The sequence below is a fragment of the Meleagris gallopavo genome, chromosome 3, assembly GCF_905368555.1.
Source record: "Meleagris gallopavo chromosome 3, MGAL_WU_HG_1.1, whole genome shotgun sequence".
Lineage (NCBI taxonomy): Eukaryota > Metazoa > Chordata > Aves > Galliformes > Phasianidae > Meleagris > Meleagris gallopavo.
In genome coordinates, this window is record NC_139406.1 from 28,353,856 (window position 1) to 28,381,379 (window position 27,524).

General features: G+C 35.4%; 1 protein-coding gene across 1 annotated transcript; it reads left to right on the forward strand.

Annotated features, from left to right (window-relative positions):
* VSTM2A (V-set and transmembrane domain containing 2A) lies at positions 1–26,672 on the forward strand. The gene is made up of 5 exons (XM_010708566.2): positions 1–511; positions 2,843–3,009; positions 3,849–3,899; positions 7,989–8,325; positions 25,318–26,672. The coding sequence occupies exons 1-5, from the start codon at positions 433–435 to the stop codon at positions 25,404–25,406; spliced, it is 723 nt and encodes a 240-aa protein (XP_010706868.1). The 5' UTR covers positions 1–432; the 3' UTR covers positions 25,407–26,672.
* Positions 26,673–27,524: the final 852 nt, after the last annotated feature.

The following is a 27,524-nucleotide window of genomic DNA, read 5'->3' on the forward strand; positions in this document are numbered from 1 at the left end:
GGAGGATAGTCATCACGCCACCCTGAGCAGCAGGAGCTGACGTTGGATGAAGCTGCCAGGTAGCTGAAAAAAGAGGCACGGAAGGCAGCTGATACCCACTTTTCAACGTGTTCTCTCTCTCTTTTTTTTTTTTTTTTTTTTTTTTTTTTTAATAGTCTGAATCTGGACTTCAAGCAACACAGTGCCTGAGACAGCTCATCTAAACCTCACTGTATTGCAACACTCTCTCTCTTCCCAAAGAAAAAGACTCCACTGAGTAGCAGAATGCTGCCAGTGTCGCAGCTAGGGCTACAATACAGAGCCTTTTTGTAACATTTTAAAAATCTCTTTCTATTCACATATTTAGACACAAATACACTCATAGAAATACTTCCTTTTTTGAGGGCACTTTTGGCTTTTGTTATCCTGATGTGACTTCTTCTTCATCTTGGAATGATGGGGATCTTTCTAGCTTATGTTGGATTCATTTTTTTTTCAGTTATGTATATTCAGCAAGGACTGTCTACTCAAGGTAAGATCATTTATTGTCAAATACATGTGTGTGTGTTTTCATGCTAAAACATAGTGAGGACAGGAGTGGGGAGGGAGGAAGAATAGGATAAAAAAAAAAAAAAAAACAGGGAAAACAAACACAATATGTAGGAGATGAAGACACCAAGCATCAGGATCAAATTTATCTTAAAAAAGAAAAAAAAATGCTTGTAAATAGGGAAAGAAGCAAAAAGTTTCCTCAAAGTGAGAATAAAAGAGTCTTCTTTTATTTGATTGGGAAAAAGGAAATAAGAGGCACCTTACAAAGGAATTAAGGAGTGCTCGTGAATGGTGTTTTCATTTTGCATGTTTTTGTATATACACGTCTGCATAAAATGAACACATAACCGTGCATGCGTAATTATTGCATTCAGACCAAGTACTGGATGGTTAAATCCACTGCCTCCCTGAAAATATTGCAGTCTTCTTTCGTGTTATATCCCCTTTCTTTTCCCATTATACTATGATCCTCAGTGTCAGACCTTCATTTCCATTTGGTGACTATGTGTATTTCTGAAAGAAAAAACAAAACCAACAAAAAAAAAAACAAAAGAGAAAGACAAAATCGACTTCCTTTAAGATTTCCTCCTGCCTTCCCTTTCTCTCATCATCCTCCCCCCTTTCTCCCTTCCCCCTCCCCCCCCCCCCCACACACACACATACACACGCACACACACACATACACACACTCCCTTCATCTTCCTCCCTCCTCGCTGTAAGGCGCGCTTTGCATTTCAAGCAGCCCCGGCGCTGCGGGTGCCGGTTGTTTGGGATCGCGAGGGTTGCGGAGCCGCTGTCAGCACCATGGACAGCTCGCCCGGGGCCTCCCCCACGCTGTCCGCTCGCTGGCTGCCCGCCGCCCCCTGCCCGCCGCTCTCCGCAGCCGGCTCCGCGGGGTTGGCGACCCGCGCCGGGTTGTCCCTGGCGTTGCGGTAGTGGAGCGCAGGGGTAGCATTCCCCTTCACCTCCCCTCACAGCTCACACACGTTGACCAGAAGGGGGAAGCAGGCGAAAAGAAAAAGAAAAAAGCGAACTTGCAAGCCCCGAAGACGCAAAATGCAAAGTCCTTTTGCCTGTTTCAGCAGTTGACTAGCAAACGATGACTGGGGAGCTTGTGTGTGTATGTATGTGTGGGGGGGGTCTGTGTGTGTTGTGTGCGTCTGTGTTTGGGGGTGTGTGGGCAGCACAAGAAGGTAAAATAATAGCTGGTAGTTTTGCTGATGAGTTGTTGTTGACAACCATGACTATGTATGTGTTTGTGTGGTGGGGGGAGAAGTAAAGCTGTTTAAGCATATTTCTAAATTAACCCATCAATTCCAGATTAGCTAGGAAGACTGGATAAGGAGACAGCAAGAGAGGAGAAGGCACCAGTAATATTTCCTTCGCTTCATAATTTGCTCTAGTCAATTTGTAACAATCCATAACAGAAAGCAACACTGCAGACTCTTTCCAAAATTTCCTGTTCTTGAAATACACATTTTCTTCACCATATTGTTTGACTGCAGTAACCCCTTTGCTTGACCATCACGTTTCATCACGATGCACAATTTTAAAGTGAATTATGTGAAAGAATGAGAAGGAACTCAAAACTGAGGCTAAAAGAAATACTGGACTATGTTGATCAGGATTAGTTTTTAAACCTAGCAGTGGTATGTAGAGATGGACAAAGGTGAAGGTTAGTTCTATAATGTGCATGCCCATAGTGAGAATTTAAGCATGTATTTCTCTTGGTTTGATTACACAAGCAGAGTTTTTCAGAAACAGTAAGTAACTCAGGTAAAAGCTTTGAAATGGGCACTTTAGCAAGTCATAACCCACCCCTCAGAAGAGAACCTGTTTCAATAGTTGCTCCTGGCAGCCACAGAAGCTTTAACAGTTTACATCTTTCTAATTCAGCCCTCCAAAACACAATAAATCAGCCTTTTGTGTTTTTTGCACTTCCAAATTGGTTTTGAACAAAATACCTCAGTGATTCTGGTGAAATACTGCATTCTGCCCAAAGGTATTTGGACTTAATTAAATGAAACTTTTCTAGCCCATGCGAGCAAGCAGTGAGGTCTGTAACATTTCCCTTGAGCAGAACTTAGAATGCGAGGAAGATAGATTTGTACATAAGGAAGAAAAGACTCACTTGAGTTTTAGAAGGGCCGGGGCAGATAATGTGTGGGGAAACTGGAAAAACGGAATAGAGACGGAAAGAGGGTAGGAAAATGGGGAAATTAATAGAAAAAGGGAGAATGTCAAGATAAAACGTGAGAATAAATAGTGTGCAGATAGCAGAATCCCAATGCACCACGCATTTGTTTTACAGCAAAATTCACTGAATTTCCCCGAAATGTCACGGCAACAGAAGGGCAGAATGTGGAGATGTCTTGTGCTTTCCAAAGTGGCTCCACTTCGGTGTACCTTGAAATCCAGTGGTGGTTTCTGCGGGCTGCTGAAGACCAAGAGGTTGGAGCTGAGGTGACAGGAACTCAGGTATTGATCCTCTGTCATGGGGTCCCTAAACCACCTGGGAAGAACATCACAAGAATGGATAGAATGGTGGGACAGAAAGGGGGAGGAAGCAGAGGGAGGTTCTGTGTCTTCTCAGGCACTTAATTTCAATTTGTGAAACAACAGTGCAGGAACCTGCAGAGAAAAATGCCCATCTCAAGGGATAGCACCTTTGGTGCCTGTCACTCTAAGTCTGCAGCTAGGGACATTCATGAAACCACACGGATTTCCAAAGTCTTTTTTTTTTTTTTTTTTTTCCCTTATTATTTTTTTTGTTCTCTTTTTATTTTATTTTATTCCCTCTAGATTCCCTTCGGAAGTTCAGAAACTGCTTCTTGTGAGAATTTTTTAATTCCCAAATAGCAAACTCCTACATGGCTCTCCAATTTACACCTTGTGCAGCAGAATTGCCATAGAAGGGCACATACCTTTTTCCTTCTTTTTTTTTTTTTTTTTTTTTTTTTTTTCTTTAGAGGTTAGAGTGAAAGCCATATAATGCCCCATACAAGCAAAAAATCCATACAGCATTGCAATGCCATCCCTCTGAGAGGGACAAAAAGGAGCCTTGTCCAAACACCATCCCCTGGGGGACCCTCCCTACTGCCACCTCTGCATCGCTTAGGGCTTCAGCCGACCCTGAGCGACTCCGCCACGACGCGGGCGGGTGGCGACCGGCGGAGGTGGAGATTGGGTTCTGCCCGCCGCGGCCCGCAGGTGGCAGACGCGCTGCGCCGCTGCTCCAGGCAGCTCCACGGCGGGGAGTGGGGCGACCGGGGCGGTGCGGGGGCCGGAGACCTACGGCGACCCTCCTTTCCCTGCAGGTGGAACTCCTACCCGAACGGGACCTGGAGAGCGACGGCACGAAGATAAGCGTAAGTGGTGCCCCCAGCCCGCTGTTCGGTCGACTGCTTCCTAACTCAGAGCCGAGTTGGGCGCTGCCGGCAGGCGTTAGGAAGTCTGCTCCCCTGGGGACCCTTGGGCATGAAGGTCTCTGCAGGGATGGCCCTAGCGGTAGAGCTTTGGTAGAACCTGTTTCCACGACACGAAGCAGACAGCCTTTGCCCATCGTGCTGTTTCTTGATTGCATTTATCTCTGGATACTGTTGAGTTTGATTTAGCACTCCTAAGCTATTTTGGGGGCTCGTTCACTCTGAGGACAACACCTCCCTACTGGGAGTAAAGTCTGCTGAGAGAGAGGTCTTGCTAACGAATCTCTTTTTGAGGAAAGAGGGATGCTGACACTACTTACTGTTTTGATATTAAACCAAAATTTGTCAACAAAACTATGATCAACTTTTCTGCAACCCTTGTCCAAGACAAGGATGCAAGGGCCTTCCTCAACATACCCATATCCCAAGTCAGGCACGAAAATGGCTCCTTGACCTTAGAAGAGTTCAAAATCTTCATATGGCAACCCAAGATATGTACCGTGGTGGGATTATGCTCACTGCAGTGGAAAGACACAAATACTTAGTAAATATTGAAACAAGAATACTTCTTCAGAGTCCAAAGGATTTTTCCCTTTCTCAGGCACAATCTCTTAGGGAGTGTAGTCAAGGTTCTAACTACCAGTAAAACTTGCAACAGATACAATCAAATAATTTCCATTAAATCCTTCATTTTTCTCCTCTTCCATGCCCATGAACAGATAGCCTAGTAAATACATAAAGTCTAAGTGCATCTAGATATAACTGAAGGGTATTTCTAAAATTGAATACACACATTTTTTTATATATACTTTACATATTCTAATGTTACTTACATTTTCTATGATACTTTTCACCACAATCAATATTTGTGTCACGGATCATATCTTCAGCTACATTTGTAGACCAAATTACAAACAACAATAGACAAATTACAAACAACATGCATTACTGCATGCAGCCTTTGGATACTATTATCCTAGACTTTGTGCTAGGAGCCGATTTATTCTGTATTGTAGCCAATGTATTCAATATCTGCATAGTAATCAAGAAGGTCTGTAACACAGTATGGCTGGTAAAGCTTTCCCCATCCTTCAAGTTTAATCTCTCTTTTAATATGTATGGTAATAATTTAGGATGGGGTATTTATACAATGTTTTTATAAGCTTGCATAATACATTAGGGTGACAGACTAAATACACTTGGCAAATGTAGACTTCTTTTTTTTTTCTTGATGGCATAAAAATACTACCCATGAAGGAAAGTATCTTCATGAAAAGGAAAGTAAATTTTCAAATACATTAGTTCTTAAAAGAGATAAGTAAAATATGTACTGATTTTTTAAACAGTACTGAAATACGCTGCTTCTGATAGTTTTAAGTGAGATAATTTCTAGATTTCAAGTGCAAACCCAAAAACTTATTCTATTTTCTGTTTGTGCTCTACTGTTAACTTTGTAGATATTGCATGGAGTCAAATAGGGGACGATTATGACCTGCAGATTTTCTTTCCATTCATGTAGCTCATATGAAATTTTTAATCTTTTAGCCAAATATGAGCTGTTCAGTCGAGATACATTGTTACTGAGTATGACTGAAATAACTATCCGGCACATTCTACGAGGGATGCTCCAAAAGTAACGCCTTCTTTTTTATTATGTCAGCCCATAACATCAGTGCCATTCATTGACACTTGCTGACCGTTTATGGAGACCAAGCAGTGGATGAGAACACAGTGAGGTGGTGGGTTGTGTATTTCAGCAGTGGCAACAGTGATGTGAAAGACAAGCCATGTTTCAGATGGGCATGCACAGCTGTCACACCACAAAATGAAGAGTCTTAATCAACTCATCATTGCAGATCAGCAAATTATGACCAGGGAATATTAGCTGCAGTGCATTGGAAGTGATGGTGACAACAATGGAATATCACAAAGCTTACACCAGATGGGTCCCATCAGTGTTCACACAGGAACAGAAAGAACATCATATGCAAGTTTGTCAGGACTTATTGAATTAATATAAGATTGAAGGTTTCCTGGATCACATTCTTACTGGTGAGAGATGTAATATCAGCACTGCACGCTGGAGTCAAAACAGTAGTCCATGGAGTGGTGATACGTGAATTTATCAAATAAAAGTTTCAGGATTCAGCCCTTGGTGAGTTAAGTGATGTGCACTGTCTTTTGGGATAGGAAAAGAGTGATCCTTCTGGATTTCCTGGAACTCAGACAAACCATGCTGACTAAGCTGAAGGCTCAAAATTCCAGAGTCAGACCAGAGAAGAAGACAACTTTTCTCTTGAAATGCGACAATTTTAGGCCTCATACCAATTGGAAGACCATAGTGCAGATTGCCAATCTTGGCTGGACTGTCCTACCCCACTCACCATGTAGTCTGCATCCAGTGCCTTTTGACTTCCATCTGTTCAGTTTGCTGAAAAATGAATTGCGTGGGCAATATTTCCTGGCAATGATACTGTCATAATAGCTGTGAATTAGTGGGCCACCTACTCATGCAAATTTTTGTGAACACAGTATGCAGGCTTTTGTTCATGGCTGATGAATGTGCTAGTGGTGGTGATTATGTTGAAAAATATCCTTTATGAAATAGTCTTATTGTGCTATTTGTAATTGTTGTAGTTTCCTTGGAAGTATTTTGGAGGCACTGTTTTTGAGGAGACCCACATGTGTAATTAATGTTGCATATGTTATGCTTGAAAAAATGCAGTCCATATGTTCAACTCAGTCAATTATAAATTCAGACCTGAAAACACTGTAGTTTCCAGCTTCCAGTTGTAAAGACCATTCAGGGTCTATATAATGCATTCATAAGTATTCATCTTCTGTTTGTCAAGCAGGCAGAATAAGTATGTTGCCAACATTAGTGACTAGAGTAAACCAAGTTATCAGAAGCAATGTGTTGAATAATCACCAATAACACATGTCTAGTTTTAATCTAACGGTTGCCCATTTCTGTAACGTGTTACATATTCATTACCTTGACTTTTCCCCACTGCCTGTTATTAATAGTATAGCAGAAACATGTGGATACATGTTTTTATGAGAGTGGTATTAAAGTGGTGCTTGTTCCCACTGAATCTCTCTTAACTGGCTTCCAGTGGGGTAATAGATATTAATCTAGACAGAAGAGCCAATTAATTAAATAAATTCTCAGAGGTGGTGAACATACAGAAAAGAACTTGTGTTACCTTTCTTAATGCATCTTAATATCTATCAGACATTCCTGGATGCAGTTTTCTGAGGCATCCTTTAATTATTCGGGACAAAAATATGTTATATTAACCTCAGATATTAGAAACAATTAAAGATAAATCAGAATCCTGATTTTAGCTTATGGCTTTTAACATGATCTTGAATACATGCTGCTTTCTATTGTTAAATAACGGAAATGATATATGACTTCTAATAAGTATACAAGTTAAATAAATGAGACAAAAGAAACTACCTGACACAAGATTTCTTGTTGTGGTTAATAAAGACCAAAGGTTTGGACACACCAAAGAGATAAATTGAATTCCGAAAGTGCAGTCTCAATGAAGTGAGGACTACAAGCTAATCTAATTAATAGTTATTAAGGAAGTTTAAATAACTTTAAATATTGGCAAATACCTCCAACAAAATTGTAAATGCACTAGTTCAAAAGCTGAATTATTCAATACAGCCAACTAACTGAAAATGTTTAACCAACGAAATACACAGATCTTATGTGAAAAAGCTCATTAAGAATGCTTATGAACTGAAGAAATTAATTGGAATGAATATGATATTTTCAGTTGTTTGTCTGAGTCCAGTTAACATGGTGCAGACAGTTTGGAAAAGAAGATGTCAGACAGTCTTCTAGATATAAATAATCAAACTCATCTTTGACGTAAGTTCCCTGCAGTAAGCACAATTACACCACTGACTGACTCGGCATATGATCTTCTCTGGACAGTCTCTATATCTTCCCAGTGAAAAAATAATAACTGATTCCATGTTTTTCTGTTTTGTTTTGTTTTCCTTGAAAATTTGTAGACAGTGAAAGTACAAGGGAATGACATCTCCCACAAGCTGCAGATTTCAAAAGTAAGGAAAAAAGATGAAGGCTTGTATGAGTGCAGGGTGACTGATGCCAACTATGGAGATCTTCAGGAATACAAGGCCCAAGCATATCTCAAAGTCAATGCTAACAGCCACTCTCGGCGAATGCAGGCTTTTGAGGCATCTCCAATGTGGCTGCAAGACATGAAACCTCGCAAAAACATCTCAGCAGCTATTCCAAGTAGCATCCATAACCCTGCCAATCAACGTGTACGTGCCACCTCCAGCCCTGAAGCAGCAGCCAAAATCCCCAAACAAAGTCCACAATCAGGTATGGTAAAGCATTTTGAGCATTTCATTTGATTGCTTACCAGCATGTAAAAGGAAACTAACTCAACAAGGTAACCAGTTGTGGCTAGAAGTCTGGTGCTCTTTTATTCCTCCATCTTTGCAGCCCTGTCTCTCCTTCTTTCTCCTTAGTTCCCAACAGCTGAAAAATCAGCTTCTGGGAAGAAAATACTAGAAACCCAAATTCCTATTTTTGGAATTAATCCATACCAGCTTCATTCATCTAATGTTAGATCTCTAAGCAAAGCTTAGTTTCTCCTATTGTGAATGGAGAGAGAAGCATGTCAATGAGCAGTTCATCTTATTTTAAGATGACTATTTGCTATAAATGAAGTAAAACACATTTCCTCCTAGCATAACGTAGACCAGTCACTTAACTTTCAATTCTCTAACTTTTGGTGTAATTTGTCAGTCCTATTTTCAAAATGAACAAGACTTCTAAATATAAGCAGGTTTTAGACATCATAAATTATCAAAGTTTTTCTATAGATTAATCTATGCACATTTTAACGTTCCTGGGTTACTTCTGTTTAAACTCGGGGCTCAGTTTAAGAAGGAGATCACAGCCTAGTATAAAACACGCTAAGCTAATTTCATTTGTTTTATTATATCATTTTAGTGCTAGTAAATGCTATGTTATCAACATCAAAACTAGGAATACAACAAATTTCATAGCACATCTGTTATAAAATCAATTTCATCTCACAGATATAGTCTTAAAAAAAAAACATTTCAATAAGGAAAATATATTTCATTTACAGAGAGGAACAATCTGATTATTATTAGAAAAGATGATGCACATATACATTTATTGTATATTTTTATTGACTGACTGATTGAAGACTTACCTTTATTCCCCTTTCCTTGAAATTGAGCCACTTGAATTTTTATCTCTTAAAAAAAATGTCTGGCTTTTAGAAGCAAAGAAATGTTTCAAATGATGGAAAATCATCATTCTACCACTACTTTCCTTTCATATAAATGTATATTGTGTTTATTTTCCATTGGACTCATGCATTTCCAGTAGCAGACTTGTCCATAAAATGAAAGATCTAGTTTCTGTTTAATTCAGTGTGAAATTGGTTAAAGCAGTCACAAGTTTATGAATTGTATTGCTATAGATTACACCATTCTGGGGCCAAAATGTGTTTACAACAGCTAATCCATTAAATCATTTCAGATATATAGTTGCATATGTAATGTTGTTTATACTTTTAGCACAACAGATATATTGCATAGTCAGTGGGCACTTGTTACTTGAAAGCCAGTAAGGTATTATCTGGAAAGTTCCTGGTAAAAACCTGACAAAAAATGTCTCTGTAACCTTTTCCTTGAACATAGGTTTCTGTGGATCATGTACAGCCAATCCCAATCATATGTAATTCAAAACTTAAACATATTAAAATACAATTAATTTATTAATTCATTTACGGAAGAAACAAAGGGTAGACCGGGAATCCATATTTGGCTTAATTTCAATTTAATGGTCACTCACTACACAGTAATTACTGGTGATATTTTTTATGAATATCAGCTTAACTTTTGAGAATGAAGATTTAGTTTACTTTTCTTGATTATATGTAGTCCTGATTTTCAATCCATGGGGCATTCTACATTTCTCTGCGTTTCACAGTTAGTCTATGCAGATAGAAATACCGAAAAAGCACGAGCAGGTGGGGGACTTAATTCTATGGAATTTCAAGGCTGAGGAAGGCAAGACTTCAGTTGTGAGACTTCAGAATAACAAAAATGAGATGGCAAAGTTAGGAAGGAATACTTTGTTTATATATTGTCTAATCAATGCGATCTCCTTATATCATCAAATGAGAAACTCTTCTTCAGCATCATGCTAACTGTACGTTTAAGCATAAAATAGTTGTATGATTACATTTCATGTAAGCAAAGCATCCATACAACATACCACACAGAAATAAGATTAAATTGAAATTTATCATTATTAGCCAGATGTTTATGTTTGAAAAACTTAATGCCTGACTGAGATGTGTTTATTAATGTTGACTAATACATTGACTTCTCTGATACTGTTTGAAGCACTTCTAATTGTAGGCAATTGTATTAAATATTGTCCAGTGTTAGAGAAATAGTACATATTTATTGGCTAGCAGTAAATTTTATTGCCATGTTCACAGACTATTGCAAACAAAGAACAAGAAAACAAACAAACAAACAAACAAAACTTTAACAGCAGAGGGAAATATGACTGTGAAATTACTGGGAAAAAAATATTAAACTATTTCTTAAGAACTCAATGACTAATTTAAGAAAGACTGGCTTTGATCACACAAATATTTTGAATTTATTTGTGATAGATACCACTGTAATTAACTCCTTCCATTCTGAAAAGCACTGCGGAATTCTAGATTTTTTATAGCAATAAATATTTATAGATAGCTCCACAAAAGTAGCTGATAATCACTGTCATTTTGAATATTGGCATTTCCGACCTGAATGTTTCTGCCGTTCTTCCCTTTTACTCAGAAATAATATCTGTAAGAATAACTATGAGAGGCTATGCGTTATGAAGTTCATTCAGCATTTTGTGCTGCTCAGAAAAATGTTACGTGCGTGGAAAAAATATTTATTAGTGTTAGGTCAATGAAGATTTAGTATAGAAAGAAAGCTAAAAAAAACTAATCTCACAAATAGTTTCCAGATAGTACACCGAGAAGCATTAAACATCTATTTCAAAGTAAAAAAAAGCAAAAACAAAAACAAAAAAAAAGAAGTCAGGAAAGCAAAAATCAATACAGCTTGACCCTTTCATTTTATATTCGTGTGCTGCATCAAATTAAGTAAATCATCACATCATAATAGGAATTTGAGCAATTTGGCAGGCTAATCTGCATACATCCAGAAAATGCCCTGTAGTGGAGTGACAGATACTTTTTTCCTGCATAATTCATAATGTATTTAAGACCAAAGGTAAAAGTGCAGTTAACACAGGGTCTTGCAACTCTATTGAATGTTTCAATTAACTGGGCTTCAGAAACTGCAAAGAATTCAGGCAAAAGGAATCTAATCTTAGTCTGGTTGCATTCAAGTCTCAACACTTGTAGGAACACAAAGGTCTGCAAAATCTGAGATGCTGAAAATGTCTATATACGCAAAACTCTTCCTGTTCTGCCAATATTCTGTTAAAGCACTCAAAGCCATTAGTTGCTTTTCAGACTCATGAAGATCAGTCTGACATAACAGGGAATACCTACAAACGAAGAAGTGACGTTAGACCTATTTTCTGACTGTTTGCATTCAGACTTTGCAGGTACCCTGCAGCCTTTTGTTCTTTCCTGAAGTAAGAAACTCAACTATTGACCTAACTGCATGTCAAAACTGTTTCTGTGAATGGCAATATTGGATTGAGTAACTTGAAAAGGAGCACAGAGCAGAAGAAGGTCTTTATCTAAGACAGATAGACCAAAAAGATGATAATCAGGTGTGAATGCAAAAGAAGAGGATGAGAACCTGTTTCTTGAGTCTGTTGATACTGATAAACAGACAACATTCCTTCCAGCCTCCACTTTTATCTGTTCAATCCAGGAACTTTTTATTATCCATCTCTTAAATTTTTTTTTGTTGTTGTTGAATTTGGAATCTTCTGGGACATAAAACAATTTCTGTATTATTATAATTATTGTTGTTGTTGTTATTTTATTTATTTATGTTGCAAATCTTTTTAAAGCGAAGAGACAAAGCTCTGCTCTAGCTTTTACCAAGGTAACAGCTAACATTACTGCTTGCTTCATGAAGAAGGAGACTCTAGCTTTTGAGGCTGTTTTTTTCAGAAGCAAGACTGGGAGGCACCAGCTGTTGTTGTGATTGTTTTATAGTAAAAAGTGAAGTATCTGTATTCTTAAGGTACGTGAAAGAAAAAACTAAATGAATGTTTTATTCTATTTCTGAAATGTAACGAAAAGTTCTCAGAAATGATTTCAAAAGCATTATGCAAGGACTATCCTCTTTTATATCTGTATACAATGTAATCTCTATTTTTATTTGAAAGTTACATTTAGTTCTCTATTCCTGAAATGAAGCCAGTCCTTTTTTTATTTTATTTAGTTAGTTAGTTTCTTGTAAGTACAGAATAAATTATATCCATGATAATAGAAGAAGCCCTGTTAGGCATTTAGTAGTTGACCTTGAAGCTGTAAGCTTCTTCAGAGCTCCAAATTCTGCTCCAAATTATTTCACTGACAAAGCATGGTGTCTTCGCAGCATTAAAAACATTGGTTTTAGGCTAGGATTTCCAAATGAAATGTAATAATAATAATAATATCTCATTCAGTCTACTTGCTGTTAAAATAAATCAACACAAGAATTTCAACTCCTATTCCTGGTGCTTAGTCTAGCTGAATTCAGCAATAATTTTTAGTGGATCTGAAATTGTAACTCCTGTCATGCAAAACAGTATCTATGTTTTTTTTTCTAAATCACCGACATTGCCAGTCACTGATACTACATTGTCACCTTCCTATGCCTTTCTATTCCCAGTCAGTCTGTGTTCATTTTCTGCTGTTCAGAGTTTTAGCAGTTGTTCATTACCATATGCCCATGCCAGACAGTACTGATTTTACTTTGCTTCAAACATACTCTCTCTGAGATAAGAGATTATTTACATCCTTAGTTATGCCAATATTTTTTGAGATAATCGTGAATTCTGACTTTTAATATGTAGTATTTCCCCTTTAAAATGTATTCCTCTATAAAGTATTGGTATTTATAATGAAACATGAAATAACTAATCCAAAGCTGAGATCTTTCCTATTTTTTTTTAGTAACCTTTCCAATGTATTTGTCAATTCATCTGCCATTGCTACTTACTCACATCTCTTCCTTTCTTTTAGATATTTTAAAATTAACCTTTCATACTCACGCTACCACTACCTTTTAAACAAACTGGGGGGGAGGGAATCCCATAGGAGTATCCCAGGTAGCAGAACAACTGCAAAGTCATTCTGTATTGCATGTATGATATTACTTTCTTTGGTAGTTAACTGCATAAAAGGTTGCAGATGCAGCACATGGTTAATAAAGACAGAGAGAATAAAAAAGAAAGATAAAAGGAAGAAAAAAAGAGGCTGTTTATGAGTTGCTTGTCTGTTAACTCAGATTGCTTTTCACTGCTACACAATCAGGCAGCTTGCACTGGGTCATCAGAGATTGCAGCATATGTGACAGGACCTGTTCTTGAAATAAGTGATGGGATTTCCTTGCTTCGGAACACAGCTTGTTTATTACTTGACACATATACAGCAATGCAAAGGGAAATTTTTGCTTTTTTTCAAATGAGAAACAGGAAACTTCCTATGATGCACTACTTTATTATGAAAATCCTTTGCATCATTTATAGTTTAAAATAATGGCTAGGATTTTCTGCTTGTTGGAATGGGTACAACTTTTCTTAAGCCAAAAGAACAGCTTTCATTTACAATAGAAATAAATTGGGCCAAGTGTAAGAATGAGGATGAGTTCTCCCCCACTCATAAAGTGAGAGTAAATTATAAGAAGAATTCAAGCTTTATACAGCTTCTACTACCTAAAGAAGTTCAAGATAGCTGTCTGAGAGTGCAGTGAATTGTATGAAAATACATAAAAAGAGTGGTTTCTCAACTCATAAGGATTCAAGAAGAGGAAGTGGTTGATGGTTGTCTTTTTTTTTTTTCCCTTAACTTTGATCAACTTTTTTTTCTAGTCTTTTTCTTCAAAACCTTTGAAACCCAGACTAGCTAAAAAACTCAGCACTCAGTGTTATCTTATTCTCTATAAGAATTTTCAGTCTGATTAAACAGTTCATGAGCTTTAAAGATATTTTAGATACATAATGTTCTTTATAGCCACAGTAATAATTAATCCTGCACTGCTGATGATAAAGCTAGATGCCTTTTGAAGAGCAGCCGATGAAGATTCCCAGCCTTGTGAAGATAAGTCTCTGCCCCGAACCCTGCACTTTACCTTATCCTTATCCAATACCTTAAGGGAATTATTGTCATGCTTTTTGGCAATGCAGTTCACTATCCTGTCTGTGTGGGTGTTCAGCTAGATCCACCTCAGTGAAGTTTGTTCCCCTATCTAATGTCAGATCCTTTTTTCTTGGAACAAAATTGCCTAATGTTATGAAAAGAATAGAAGTGGTAAAATATCAGTCACAGCCAACATTCCTAGGCTGTTGTTTATAGACTCTATATCTAAATGAGGAAGAGAAAGAGGAGGAAAACTCCTATGAAACATGACTTCAGTGCTATGGTGTATCCGTCTTCTCTACTTCCTACTATGCAACTAAGGGATAAAAGGCCAGGAACAAGAATAAATTGGAAATAAAGCCACAAACTAGTAGTAGATCTCAGAGTGAGCTAGACATCCGGATAGTTAAAAACTCTTAATTAGAATAATACTGATTTATATACTATAATTCTGTTTGAAAATATAGTTACAGAACATCATGCCTGTCTGATGCTCTGTCAAAATAACATCTTGAATACTTGTTTTGTGTTTGGTTTAATTCTTCACAAGTATACTAAATGCACTGATCAGTGATCACCTGAAAAATTTATACCTGAAAAATCTTTGAACAACAACGAATAATGACGTTTAGCATTAATGACTGAATCCATACCTCAGAACTATGATGAGAAAGTTAAAACAACTTGAAATAAATGTTTAAAGAAAATCAGTAGTTTAAAATGTGAAGAAGATGAAATTAATAATGCACAGTCCTTCAAGCTGTGTTCTAATGATCCATACTAATTATAAATGAATGCTTTGTGTCTGTAGGGATTATAACATTTTGTACTATTTTTGTATTTATATCAAAGAAACTGCAAGACTGAAGGCTTTTACTTGTACCCTTTGATTTAGTCTTACAGTTTAAAATTTTACAACTCCAAAGTCTCCATCTTGCTCCAATCAAAATTTATTACCCCAAACCAGAATAGCAGAAGGAAATAGATGTTAGATCCTTAGCTGTCCTAATTCATGACATTGAACATTGAACAAAATCACTGGACGATGACAAATGATAAACTAAAACATTAGTTTGTTAAATTGAGGTAGATGAAGAAGTGGCATGGGGTTTGCTACTGTCACTCCTACTATAAGGGATTTAATTTCCATAAGAGGAGGAGGTAAAGAGATGGAGGCACTAACTTCTTAAACTGCTCCAGTTAAAATAATTTTGAGCTTGTGAGTCACAGTCTTTAGACAGAGATACACTCTGTTAAAGGAATTGTTTTACTCTCTAGAACTTCATTATCTACCAGGCAAAGAAAGCATTAGAAGAATGGTGCCTGTCTCAAAACACTTAAAATCTAGGAATCAGAAAGAAGAAAACAGATTCATCCAGTCAGATGGGTAGATACAAGAGGGAACTCAGGTGAGTTCCGAGGAAATAGCTCTTATATAAATGATATAAATAGAAAGAGATCAGGTTGACTCTATGTCAAACATGTACCTAAAATGTGCCAGGTGATTGAAAGACAAACTAAGGTATTGAATATCTTATGGTGAAATATTTACAAAGAATATTAATTTTCCTTACATGTTAAAATAACCCTTCTGGTATTTTTTTCTTCATTTGACATCATTGTTGAAGAGTAATATTAAATATCATCTTAGATGAAAGGGTGAACAGAGTGCAAAAAGCAGGAGATTAAAAATGATTTCAATTTTATTTTTCTTCAAATAAAACTTACTTTTTACAGCAATGTTATGGTGTCTTTCAGAAATGACTCTTTTGTCAGTTTAAAAACAATACCAAAAAATGTCAAATATTCTCATATTTGTGTATATTAAGAAAATGCTCAACATTTTATGCTAGAGCCATGTTTATCTGAAACAGTAGAAAGTGGCTGCTAACAAGAGTCAGTTCAAGAATTTTAATTAACAGACAAATTTCCCACCTTTATGTAAGTGGGACATAACCATATGCAGGTAAAGTGATGAGGATGGGATACCAGAGGTGACTCACAAGAATGTGCATTTACTGTGGAATCAACCATTCACACAGATAAATAGAAATGCATCAGTTTACATATTTTTCTGTCACACATTAAAAAGAATGCCTAAGACATTTTATATCCATGGTTTTCGGGAATAGGATGAAAGGGAAAGGTGCCAAGCACTGATAAGAGCAGTCATAAAGCATGCTGCTAGTCATTTGCAAAGAAAACCAAGTAACCAAATTATGGCCCATGTTTGCTTGAGATTACTCAACTCCTACCCCGTCCCATCTTTTACTTGTTGCAATAAGGATTGCATATTGATTCATTTCTCTCACTAGCTTTATTTAAATAGCTGACATTGATGTGTCATCAATTATATGCAATCACTTCTCTTAGCAACCCCTTTCTATAGAAGTATTACCTCTGAAATAGAAACAGTTGAAGTCAATGTCAATAAGTCAATTACTTATACATGTGAAGAGCCATTCAATATGAAGAAAAAAAAGTTATATCGGGCTCAGACTCTAAGCATATGGAGGAAGAGAATTAGAATCTCACTACAAATGGCTGATACCTGGACATTTGTAACAGAGCCCTAGATACAGAGAAGGCAATTTACCTAAAAACAGGAAGATACTCATGGAAGTTTGACTGTCATTACAAAAAAATCTTTAACAACATAGTAATTATCTAGTGATTAGAATAGTTATTAGTTATATTTACACTGCCTCTAAATAATTCAAGAACATAAAGTACTCTTTATATCCTTGGTTGCTCACATGAAACATGAGGTAGTTGAGCACTGAAAGATGTTTAAGTTGCTACAAGAAGGAATATACACGTGAACATATCTTAAGCTTAAAGCATTATGACTTAAGTTCAAAAATCGTTTTGACTCTGACACACTCTTCTCTGTATATACTGTGTATGTGAGAGACAATTAATTTCCACTTCATTCCCCTGGGTGACTTGATCTAGTGGGTGACAACCCTGCTATCAGCAGGAGGGTGTGAAAGAGATGATCTTCCAATCTAAGACATTCTATAATTCTGTGATTCATTTTACTGAATTAAGTATTTAATTTACTTCTTTCTGAAAAGGGTATAAAATTTATTGACGTATTCTAAGCATATTTACAGGAATAGCAGATGAAAATGCCAGGAAAATTGAAACTTCAGAAACTGAATTTTTGATGATATAATCTGCCCAGATATCTAAGCCCACCTGCAGACTCACTAGGTTTCCATATATATGAACACTTCTATAGACATGAATGAAACTCATGAAGCCAATGCGCAACTGTGTCAGGATTTTCTAGCATGCTAGTGTGCAAAATACTTTTTTGTTCAAAACCACATATTAATGCAATTTAAATAAAGCTACATTATTAATGCAGAATGAAATGAACTGATGGAAATGATAATAGTGAATTTGAAGATGAAGGAAATAAGAGAGAGCAAAGTCAATAACATCATGCAGTTCATTTTTCCTAAAAAAGATGGATTCAAATCTAGCAGTGATTTTTCACCGTTCTCATCAGAACAGTAAGAAAATCTACCAATGTTGGTTGCCATCCAATTCAGCTATATGTTTAGGGATCTTACCCCACCTCTACTGCCTGTTCAAAATAACAGAACGACGTGGTCAAATAATTCCAATTATTTCTATTATGTCTTACATTTTTAGAATATTAGTGTCTATTTTAACTTCTCCACAGTGAATGATGTCCCAGTTAGGAAGCCTGGTTCTAGTGAAGAACTAAAGAAAAATAAATGACCAAAGCATTGCTTGAAGAATTAAAAAGAAAAACAAAACCCTCAGATATGCTGTAGAGGAAAAACGACATAAATTTTACCTTAGGTATGGATTGATATAAAGAGAGGTGTAGAAAGCAGCCTAGATGTAAAATCTGATATATGTTGCCTCATCTCACTCAATGAATTGGGAGGAAGATGAATCTTTGAAATCTCCCAGATAGAGCACTAGACAGGTTTTGCAGGAATGATGGAGTCAGACAGAGGCTGAGAGGAACAATACAAGACAGTTTATTGAGCTTTCTAAGAACAATTAATCAACCACTTTGAGACAAAATAAGACAACTTTCTAACAACAATTAGTAAGCATAATGGATAAGGGTATTAACGTACATGTTTTTTCCTTATCAACTACTCTAAGGCAAATTTAAGTAATGGAAAATAAAGAGAAATTAGTAAAAGATCAAGAAAAAGACAAGAGAGATATGTAGGGAGAGAGATTTCACCATTTCCTCAGATCACATGTTGTCTTGAGTCTCATATCTTTCTCCATGGGTGAGGGATCAACAAAGGGAAATGTGCATTTTCATCGTTATATACTTTAGGTTATATTACTTTAGGTCTGAGATTGTCCTCAGGATAGCAACCCAGTTGTATCTAGACAATTCAGGAGTTTTCAACAAGGGTCTTTGATGGTCATGCACCTCCTCCTTAGTTAATACTGATGTTTTTTTCCAGCTGTAAGGGGAAAAAGAAGCTGTCTATAAGAGAAAGTTAAGCTGAACAGTCTGTCATTCTGTCTCCACAGAGTGAAGGTTCATAAACCTTACAGCTTTTGACTTGAGTCGTTTACTCCCTATTCTGTTTTGTCTTCTAGTTGTTTGAGTCAACGTATTCCTTGTCAGTCTGACATATGTTCACATCAGTGTGCTAGTAATTCCACTACTACTATCCATCCTGACATTGTGAAATTGCAGAATCCATTCAAGTTCTATTCATCCATTTTTCTTTCATCATATTATATCTTTTGCCTCTCCATAGATTTATTATGACTAGTTCTGGACAATTCCCTGAAGCCAAGTATCATTTTTTGACATGCTACCAACATACGAAGTCTCTCATGATTTTTCCTCTTCCAAGGATTTCTATCTCAAGTTTGCGTTTGAACATGTCTGTAGGCATAGTTATGAGTCAGTCCAAGACTGATATGTGCCAGCCCAGAAAGAGCTGCTGGAGTTATTATGACATAAATCTCTGCCCTGCCCAGAGATGGAAAGTTGTCATTTTCTTTTGACTTATAACAGCACCGAATACCTCTGTTTGCCTGTGTGCCTTAACCTAGAGAAAGCTAAGGAATAACCATCCAACTAGGAGCCCATCCCTCTTCCTCATTTGTTTTCTGGGTGTCACAGGCATAAAAAGTGATATGCAAATCAGCGAAGCTACACATTGGATGTAAAGTTTAAGTAAATAGACTTCACGGAAATTTAATACATAGCCTATTCTAAATTTGCACCAATACATAACTTTCATAAATTACCATCCTATTCAAAATTCATTTTAATTTCTACATTGCCACTGGTTAGAAGCCGTAATTTTCTTCCAAAACGCAAGAAACTATCGCAGTTTTTCTTCTGGCATATAAGGCGGATCTATTTGCCCTATATTGTACAATCACACATAACTGGGTGGTGGGCAATTCACATTATTTGAATTAGCAGAAATCTGACTACTGTACAGCCAATGGAGAAAGATGAACTAGAAGACTAAATAGAAGTATCTACTATTTGAGGAGACTTGAATGTAATGCCTGCCATTGTTCTGTTACTACTTGGTTCCCCAAAATCAAAGACAAATCCTTGAAATAAATACAAAGACTAATTCCTCTGAGGAAGGAAGAATACCTTATATTTGTTGAAGGGAAATTTTCTTCCCCAGTGTGAGTATATATGCCAGTCATACATAAAAACTATATGTAACTGTGATTTCCACAGTTCAAAAGAACAAAAATGTAGCAACTGGTAAGCCAGAGAGGAAGAATTTATTTATTTCAAACCTATGTGAGACACATTCATATAAAATTTCCAATAAAATCAACCATACATGGTTTCACTAATAATTTTGGACATAAAAATGCAAATGCCTTCCAATAAATCTAATGACTCATGAACTTCCCCAATAAAATTAAGGCAGATGTTTCATGAACATTTACTTATTTTACATGGAAATCATAGAAAATTATGATTTCATGCTGCTTGAACAGGGGTTGACAAGAAGGCTGTTTCAAATTTAAGAGAATATACAGCAAACTTGAGTGTTACACAACAGCAAAGCAGGCGCTTTTAAATGGAAGATGTCAGCATAAATTCCCCCAAAAATAAAAAATTAAAATTAAAAAATAAAATAGCTGTTTTAATATCTGCATGATTTCAGAAACCAGTAGTTGAAAAAAATTATCTGGTATTGAACATAAGTAAAGAAAGGACAACTATATAGGCAGAGTTAGTTTAGTATTATGTAATACATATAAAGAATCTAGGGTGTACTTTTGTGTAACTGGATGTATTTTTCACGTACTGCTCAGCATGAAATCAGGATACTACTCAGGAGTTTATCTTACCTTGTGATCAGTGGCTTATTAATTGAAAGAAACTGAAGTATATCCTCATTGAAGTTACATGTTTAGTAAGACATTGAAACAGTGCTGACAAATTCACATAGATCCTCTCTGTTATTTATATGACAATAATTTGCTAGTTTTAAGCAAAGAGAGTCGAGTCATCAGAGGCATTAAATATTGAGAATTGGAATGCAGTACGATATTTCACCCTAAAGATTTTACAGATCTTATCAAGCAGAAGGAATGCTAAACTTGTTAAATTTCCAGCTTTACAAATGGAAAGTGTGAGACATCTAATGTGGCAAACTGTGCAATGTGCTTTTATAAACAAGGAATTCTAAAGTTCTAAAGTAGAATCTGAACTAACTGCTAAGTTTACAAATTGGAAGGTTGTTTTTTTTTGTTTTGTTTTCTTGTTGTTGTTTTGTTTTGTTTGTTTGTTTTTCCAACTGTGAAAAACAAATGGGCAAAATCATGAAACCAGCATTAGCTTTTCTCTGCTTGGGTCTTAAAATCCCATCTGTTTTTATACAAGTTTTTTTCTAATCAGTATCCTAATGAAAGAAAAGCATTGTAGTCATTCAAATATGTGGTGAGGAACCAGCTTTTTGATCAGGTAGGATAAATAACAATTTATAACTTTGTCTGAATCACAACATTTTATAATACTACACTCTAAAATTAATTTCATTAGCAGGTCAAAATTGGTGCTTAAAGCCGTGAACTGTATACTATAAGCCATGAAGTATCTGTGGCACAGATAAATTTATTATTTTAAACAATCAGATCACAATTATCAATTGCAATTTTTCTCTTTTCTCTGTTTTCCGGGCATTTATGTAAATAAAACCTAAAAATATAGAAATTAACATAATAATATAAAAAATAAATTATGTGAAACCATAGTTCCACATAATTTAATGTCATAAACCACTCTTTTGTAATGTTGCACAGAACCTTATCTCATTATCATATGCCTTTGGCAAAACAGCATTTTTTGCCAAATATTTTGCTAAATATTTCATGTACATATGCTCTTTTTTATGTGTCAGTGGCAGAAAAAAAACAACACATGAGAATACATTTCTCACAACAAGAATCACAGTGATTGGTAGGCCAAAATGTGGGTAACCTTGACTCACGCATCAAGCAAAACTTAACTAACAATGTAGAAATAAAATATGCATACCTACCACCATTATTCTTCCAAATTATTATCTTTGGGGGTAACATAATTATAGTCCAGCTTTGCCCAATGCTCTTTTATTTCTCATTATGTTAATTAGAAAACAGTGTTATAAATTACATGGAAATGAGTAATTGATTAAGAAAATCCACAACTAGATCTACGGTGTTTTTCTTATATTACTGCGCTCACACTTTCAGTGATACTATTTAGGTTCCAGTCAGGAATGTATACCAAAAGCAGATCTGTATAAAAAGTCAAAGTTTGAATACTCTGTGTTTTTTGACACATGGATTTCAATCTTTAATTTTCTTATGGCTTACATTTAAAATAGTGCAATAAAATCTCTGATTTAACCACCTTAAGACTTTTGGATTTGCAATCAAAATTGAAATTTCTATTTCTTTTTACTCTATCAAGATGGAAAGCAGAATAATAGAATGTGAACTAATATGACTGATCAGAAAAAAGAATAATTCTGGAAAGGCTGCTTTGAGTTTTGCTATATTAATATTCTACATTTGGAGCTTCCACCTTTCCAAAATCTAAAGAGGTTCTTGTGTTCATAAGAGAACCAATTAAATTATTTTGTGCATCTCTGGGAAAAAAAAAAAAAAAAAAAAAAAAAAAAAAAACAATCAATCCTGTGTATGATCTTAGAGGTCCTTTCCACTCTTAATATTTCTATGTTTCTATGATTCTATGATTTTTAAAGCCAGTTGCATTCCATAAAGCATCGCTGAAAAGATGAGTGTGCACCTAGCAATCTTATTTGGATTACAAATCAATTTCACTAAGAGTGATATGCTACTAATATGTATTAGTTTGAATTTGACAGCATTTTGGATACTACTATACCAGTAAATTCTTTTCTGCTGTGACATGAGGATGTAACAACCAGTTCCTGAAACCATAAAAAGGACACAGTTTAAGATATGTCTAAACTGTTTTTCAGCAGTCCTAACTTCTTTCTTCACTTAGAAGCTGAATTAATGTTAGTATAACTCCAACATTTTCTCATGTGACCTGTAGTTAGCTTGCACTTTCTGTGTGTACTTTGATCTAAATTCTTTCCAATATAAAGAAAAACAAACTTGTTTACAGAAGAACATACATGTAGAATATGATATAGTTTGTGGAGTGTTTCATGATTTATGCAATGAATGAACAATATATATATTTTAAAAAAAGTTTATAATGTGTCTGCAATATTTGACCCCTAATTTGAGACTTAACGGATTGTTATACTGGGAAAAAAAAAAAAAAAAGGAAAACAAAACAAAAAAACAGTAAACAGTTAATGTTTTGCTTGTAAATATAATGGTGTTGCTTCTCCCCCTGTGAAATAGTACAAGTCAAGTCTGTTCTGTATTGTATGTTTTTTTCTTCCACACTACATTACAGCTTTAAAATTCTGAAATTATAATACCACTGTTTTTAAAAATACTTGAAAAAAATCCATGAGACTCTTGTGAGTATTTGTCCTCATTTGCATTGTATATGTTTTGTGTAGAATAAATGTGTCTCCATTGCCTTGGAGATGCATTGGAATTGTCTTAAGCAGTGTATTCTCTAATTCAATCAAAAACATATTTGAATGCCAGTGTAATGAATGAAAATAATTCAATATGGCGTGAAACCATCTTACATTAAAAAAGATTCTGTAACTATGTTCTGCTAACATACTTAGGGAAAGAAAAGCCTTTAGGATATCTGTCAGAGGACATATTTTACACTTTAAATAAAAGACAGAATAAAGCCATGCCACAATAAAATCCAAACTTGAAATAAAACTCAACACTTGTGTACCAGTACATAAATACTACCTAAATACGGGAAGAACTTGTAGTAGGTTTCTTGCTTTTTCCTAATACAAAACAAATGTTTTGAGAAGGACAGCAAACTACTGCAGCACAATACAGGAAGGTTAGCATTGTTAGATGAGTAAGAAGCAAGCATGCTTCTGCTTTTGTCTGCATGCAGTAGAGAATTCACTCAGAGAAGGAGTCTACTGTGACAACTACTGTATGTGCAGTGTCTCACATTGTGTATTTACAAAAGGAAACTGTTGAGAGATCTGGGATTGAACTTAGTCCCCATTTTTTATGGGAAAAATTTACTAAAAGTAGAAACCAAAATAAAAGTCCTACGCTTATAAACATTAGCAGATATAGAGAAGTATCGTGTAAAAAAATGTCTGAAAACTTTTTTCTAAAGAAAGCATTTGCCTTGAATTCATTTGGTTTTCTGTTGTATGTGTTCTTATTGAGAAGATATAAGTGCTTTTTAGGGCTGCAAAGGAATTTGGTATTCAATTTAATATTCAGTTCTTTACAAAAGTAATTTATACATGATTAATAGATTTTTTTAATAATAATTATTTAATGTCCAACAGTATTATAGACTGCTTATAACACTATCATAACACTATTAGTACTTTTTTATGTAATTGGTGCCTGTAACCGTTAATAACATTCATCCTTTTCAACAGAGCAATAAATTTATTAATCATGTATTAATCTGTTATAACATATATATGGCATAATCAAACTAAATGCATGATATTTACTCAAGTAATGTATTTCAAACTCTAAATCTAATTTTTATAATAGATCATTATTAAGCACTGAGACTTACTATGCAAGATGTCTAAGTACTCATGTCCTTGGTGTGACAACATTTCAATTAGAGTAGCTCTGACTCTATTTGTTTTGTTTTGTTTTGTTTTTATTTTGGTAAGAAGCTTAAAATATAAAGCTATGTTTAGAAAAATAATACACATCATTGTTTTTATAGCTTTCTTTGAAAATATATATAGCCAGGGAAAATATTCATGCTCAAAATAAGCACTTCAAATATTTTAGCATTTTCTCTCCCCCTTATAAATAACACAGTCGTTTGCCAGTATCTCTTCTATTTTACAAGGGAATACTCTGTAGCAAGTAGATAATTCTTTTTGTTACAAGGCAATGATGCGATGCTGGAAACGACTTTATAAAGAATGCTATGTAGTTGAAAGTGTTTGAATTTATTCCTCTTGGTATATTGTTCCACTTAATAACGTTGTTGTTTTTTGGTGTTTTTTTTTTTTAATTAAAAAAAAAAACAGCAAAAAAAAAAAAAAAGAGACAAGAAACAAAAGCAAAACAAAGCAGAAAACCTTCTGGGACTGAAATACTTGTATGTGTTGTTATTTGCAGTGCATGCCAAGACATTCATGGGCACCAGAGCCAACCTGGCGAGCTAATTAAGTATATAAATGTGTATGTTTAAAACAGCCTTATAAGGAGCATTGGAAATCTGCAAGATGAGCGAATATCTTATAACTTCTTCCGCAGGTGCGAGGATAGCTACAAGCCATGGACTTTCTGTCCTGCTTCTTGTTTGTGGCTTTGTGAAGGGTGCTTTGCTTTAATCTAAAAGTGCTGACTTTTTCCAATATCACTTTCTCTTCTTAAAGCAAAGAGCAAATCGCCTGTAAAATCCACGGAGCGGACAGCAAAGTTGACCCTAACCTCCAACCACCACTCTGCACCCAATGTACTCTAAATCTCTACACAAGGAGCACCTTCTTCAGGAAGTACAAACAAAAATACTAAATAAATAAATAAATAAATAAATATTATAAAAGGAAGAGGATACCACATTTTCTTGATATACCTTATTTTCTTTGGCATATCACTGATCTTTTATTTGAAGAGAACTGGTGTGATGTAATCAAATGTTTCGTAACAGCAAGACCTAGTTTCCTTCTCTTTCGGCAAGGAGAAGCCTCATCCTTGACTTCTCAGGGGTTGGTCAGCCAGTCATCAGTATTGTAGAATTAACCATGGATGACATTTGGCTTCCTACACTAAAGGAATTGTTCAAGCCCAGAAGCAAACAGAGGCAAAATAATGAGATGAAGCATAGTGATTCAACATCGAGCCCCAAATCCATCCCACAAACTCTGCCAAAAATGTTTATTTTTTCTTTTTCTTTTCTTTCTTTCTTTTTTTTTTTTTTTTCCCCTGCATGAGGAATAGGAAGCAGAAAAGAAATTCTGCAGAGCAGCTAAGCAGACCAGAAGACATTTTTTTCTTTAAACAAATGACAATAGTTTGTTGTTATTGTTGTTATTCTTTTTCCTTTTTCTTTTTTTTTTTTTTTTTTTTTATGTTTCTTGTTCAACACTGGCAATTCCTGACTTAGGCCAACCCCTAATGACTGCGTGGAGGTTTATATATATACATCTTTCTTTTTCATGTGTGTTCTATATTTCAGTGTGTTTTCTCTTATTTTGCAATTTCTGTATATGCAAAACTAACAAATTCTGTAAATTGCTTACAGTCTGTGTGATATAACTTCCAAGTAGATATACTTTGGTCCTCATGCAAGCCAGTTTTTAATACTATCTGTATGATGTGCCACCAACAAACATCTTTCTTTCTTTCTGTCTCTCTCTTTTTTTTTTTTTCTTTTTGAGAAACCGTCTCTTTTTAATTTGTAATTCTGTACTGTGTGGATTTTGTAATACCTACCTTCACTTCCACTGGTTTGACGCTTTTCAACTCTCTGTTTACTCTGTAAATGCACATTAAAATTTGTTATGGTCTCTAGACAATGAATTATTTTAATTTTGTGTATGTTGTACTGGATTTCAGTTGCTGAAAGCTCTTTTAATTTGTGATGTTTATAGCAAATGAAGTGATTTTATCACTAGAGACTGTAAAATGCAGGCTTAATGTCAAATACTGCATGTAAAGTAAGGTTAGAAAAGGAAAACAGAAAAATAAAACATAATATGGCTTAAAGGATATTCTTTCATCAAAGACTGTTAGGAAAGTGAATTTATTACACTGATAAACTGTATTCATAGAACAACTCCTTCTACATGGCCAAAGAGTCATCTTTCTTTGCTTTTTCTGGAAGTGAATTGTCATTGCTCATTGATATTCTTAATTAAAATACTTTATGTCTGTGAACTGAACATGAAAATTTTGCTGTTGACTGTAGCAATATGCATTACATGAATTGCATTCATTAATGCACGAAAGAAAAATTGCTTCCATTTGCAGCTGCAATCAGGAAGGAATTTTTTTTCTTGTTCCCTCCTTCCACTGATGCTGAACAATTTAGACTGCCATTTATCAACCCAGACAATCATGTACACCATGTGCTTATTATGATCTGTTTACAACAGCATTAAGTAGCTGCAAAGTGGTCAGCTGTGTGATTTCTCCAGTTTTTGAAGTAAAAAAAGAGAAAGTAAAAATTATGTTTAATATCTCATCAGTCTATGGTTTAAAGTCCTAACATTTTATTTCAAAATGTCCATAAGGACCCATTCTTACACATTCGTAAGTCGTCCCCATTAATTTCATAGGAGAAAAAAAAGCAACTAAGTATAATGCAGAATCAAAGAGTAACACACTGATGCTTTGGAAGAGGGTAACATATTTGTGCAGATCTAATTTACCTTCACCATGTCTTCAGTACTATAAGCTTGACAGAATAGTCAGTTATCAGTTTTACAAAAAATCTTAGCATTGATAGAGACTAAAAGTATGAACTAATAGACACAAAACGGAATAATTGCTAGAAGAAGGAAAGGGACGAAGTTCTTTTATTTCAACACAAAATTCATGACTCATTAAGAATATTGTGTATTCAATAAAACTTCCTCAT

Bases quoted from the DNA above. Each gene is read 5' to 3' on its own strand.
- VSTM2A (XM_010708566.2), top strand. From the start codon at position 433: ATGATGGGGATCTTTCTAGCTTATGTTGGATTCATTTTTTTTTCAGTT. The intron at 512-2,842 runs GTAAGATCATTT...TTTGTTTTACAG, and splicing joins GCAAGGACTGTCTACTCAAG to CAAAATTCACTGAATTTCCC. The intron at 3,900-7,988 runs GTAAGTGGTGCC...GAAAATTTGTAG, and splicing joins GCGACGGCACGAAGATAAGC to ACAGTGAAAGTACAAGGGAA.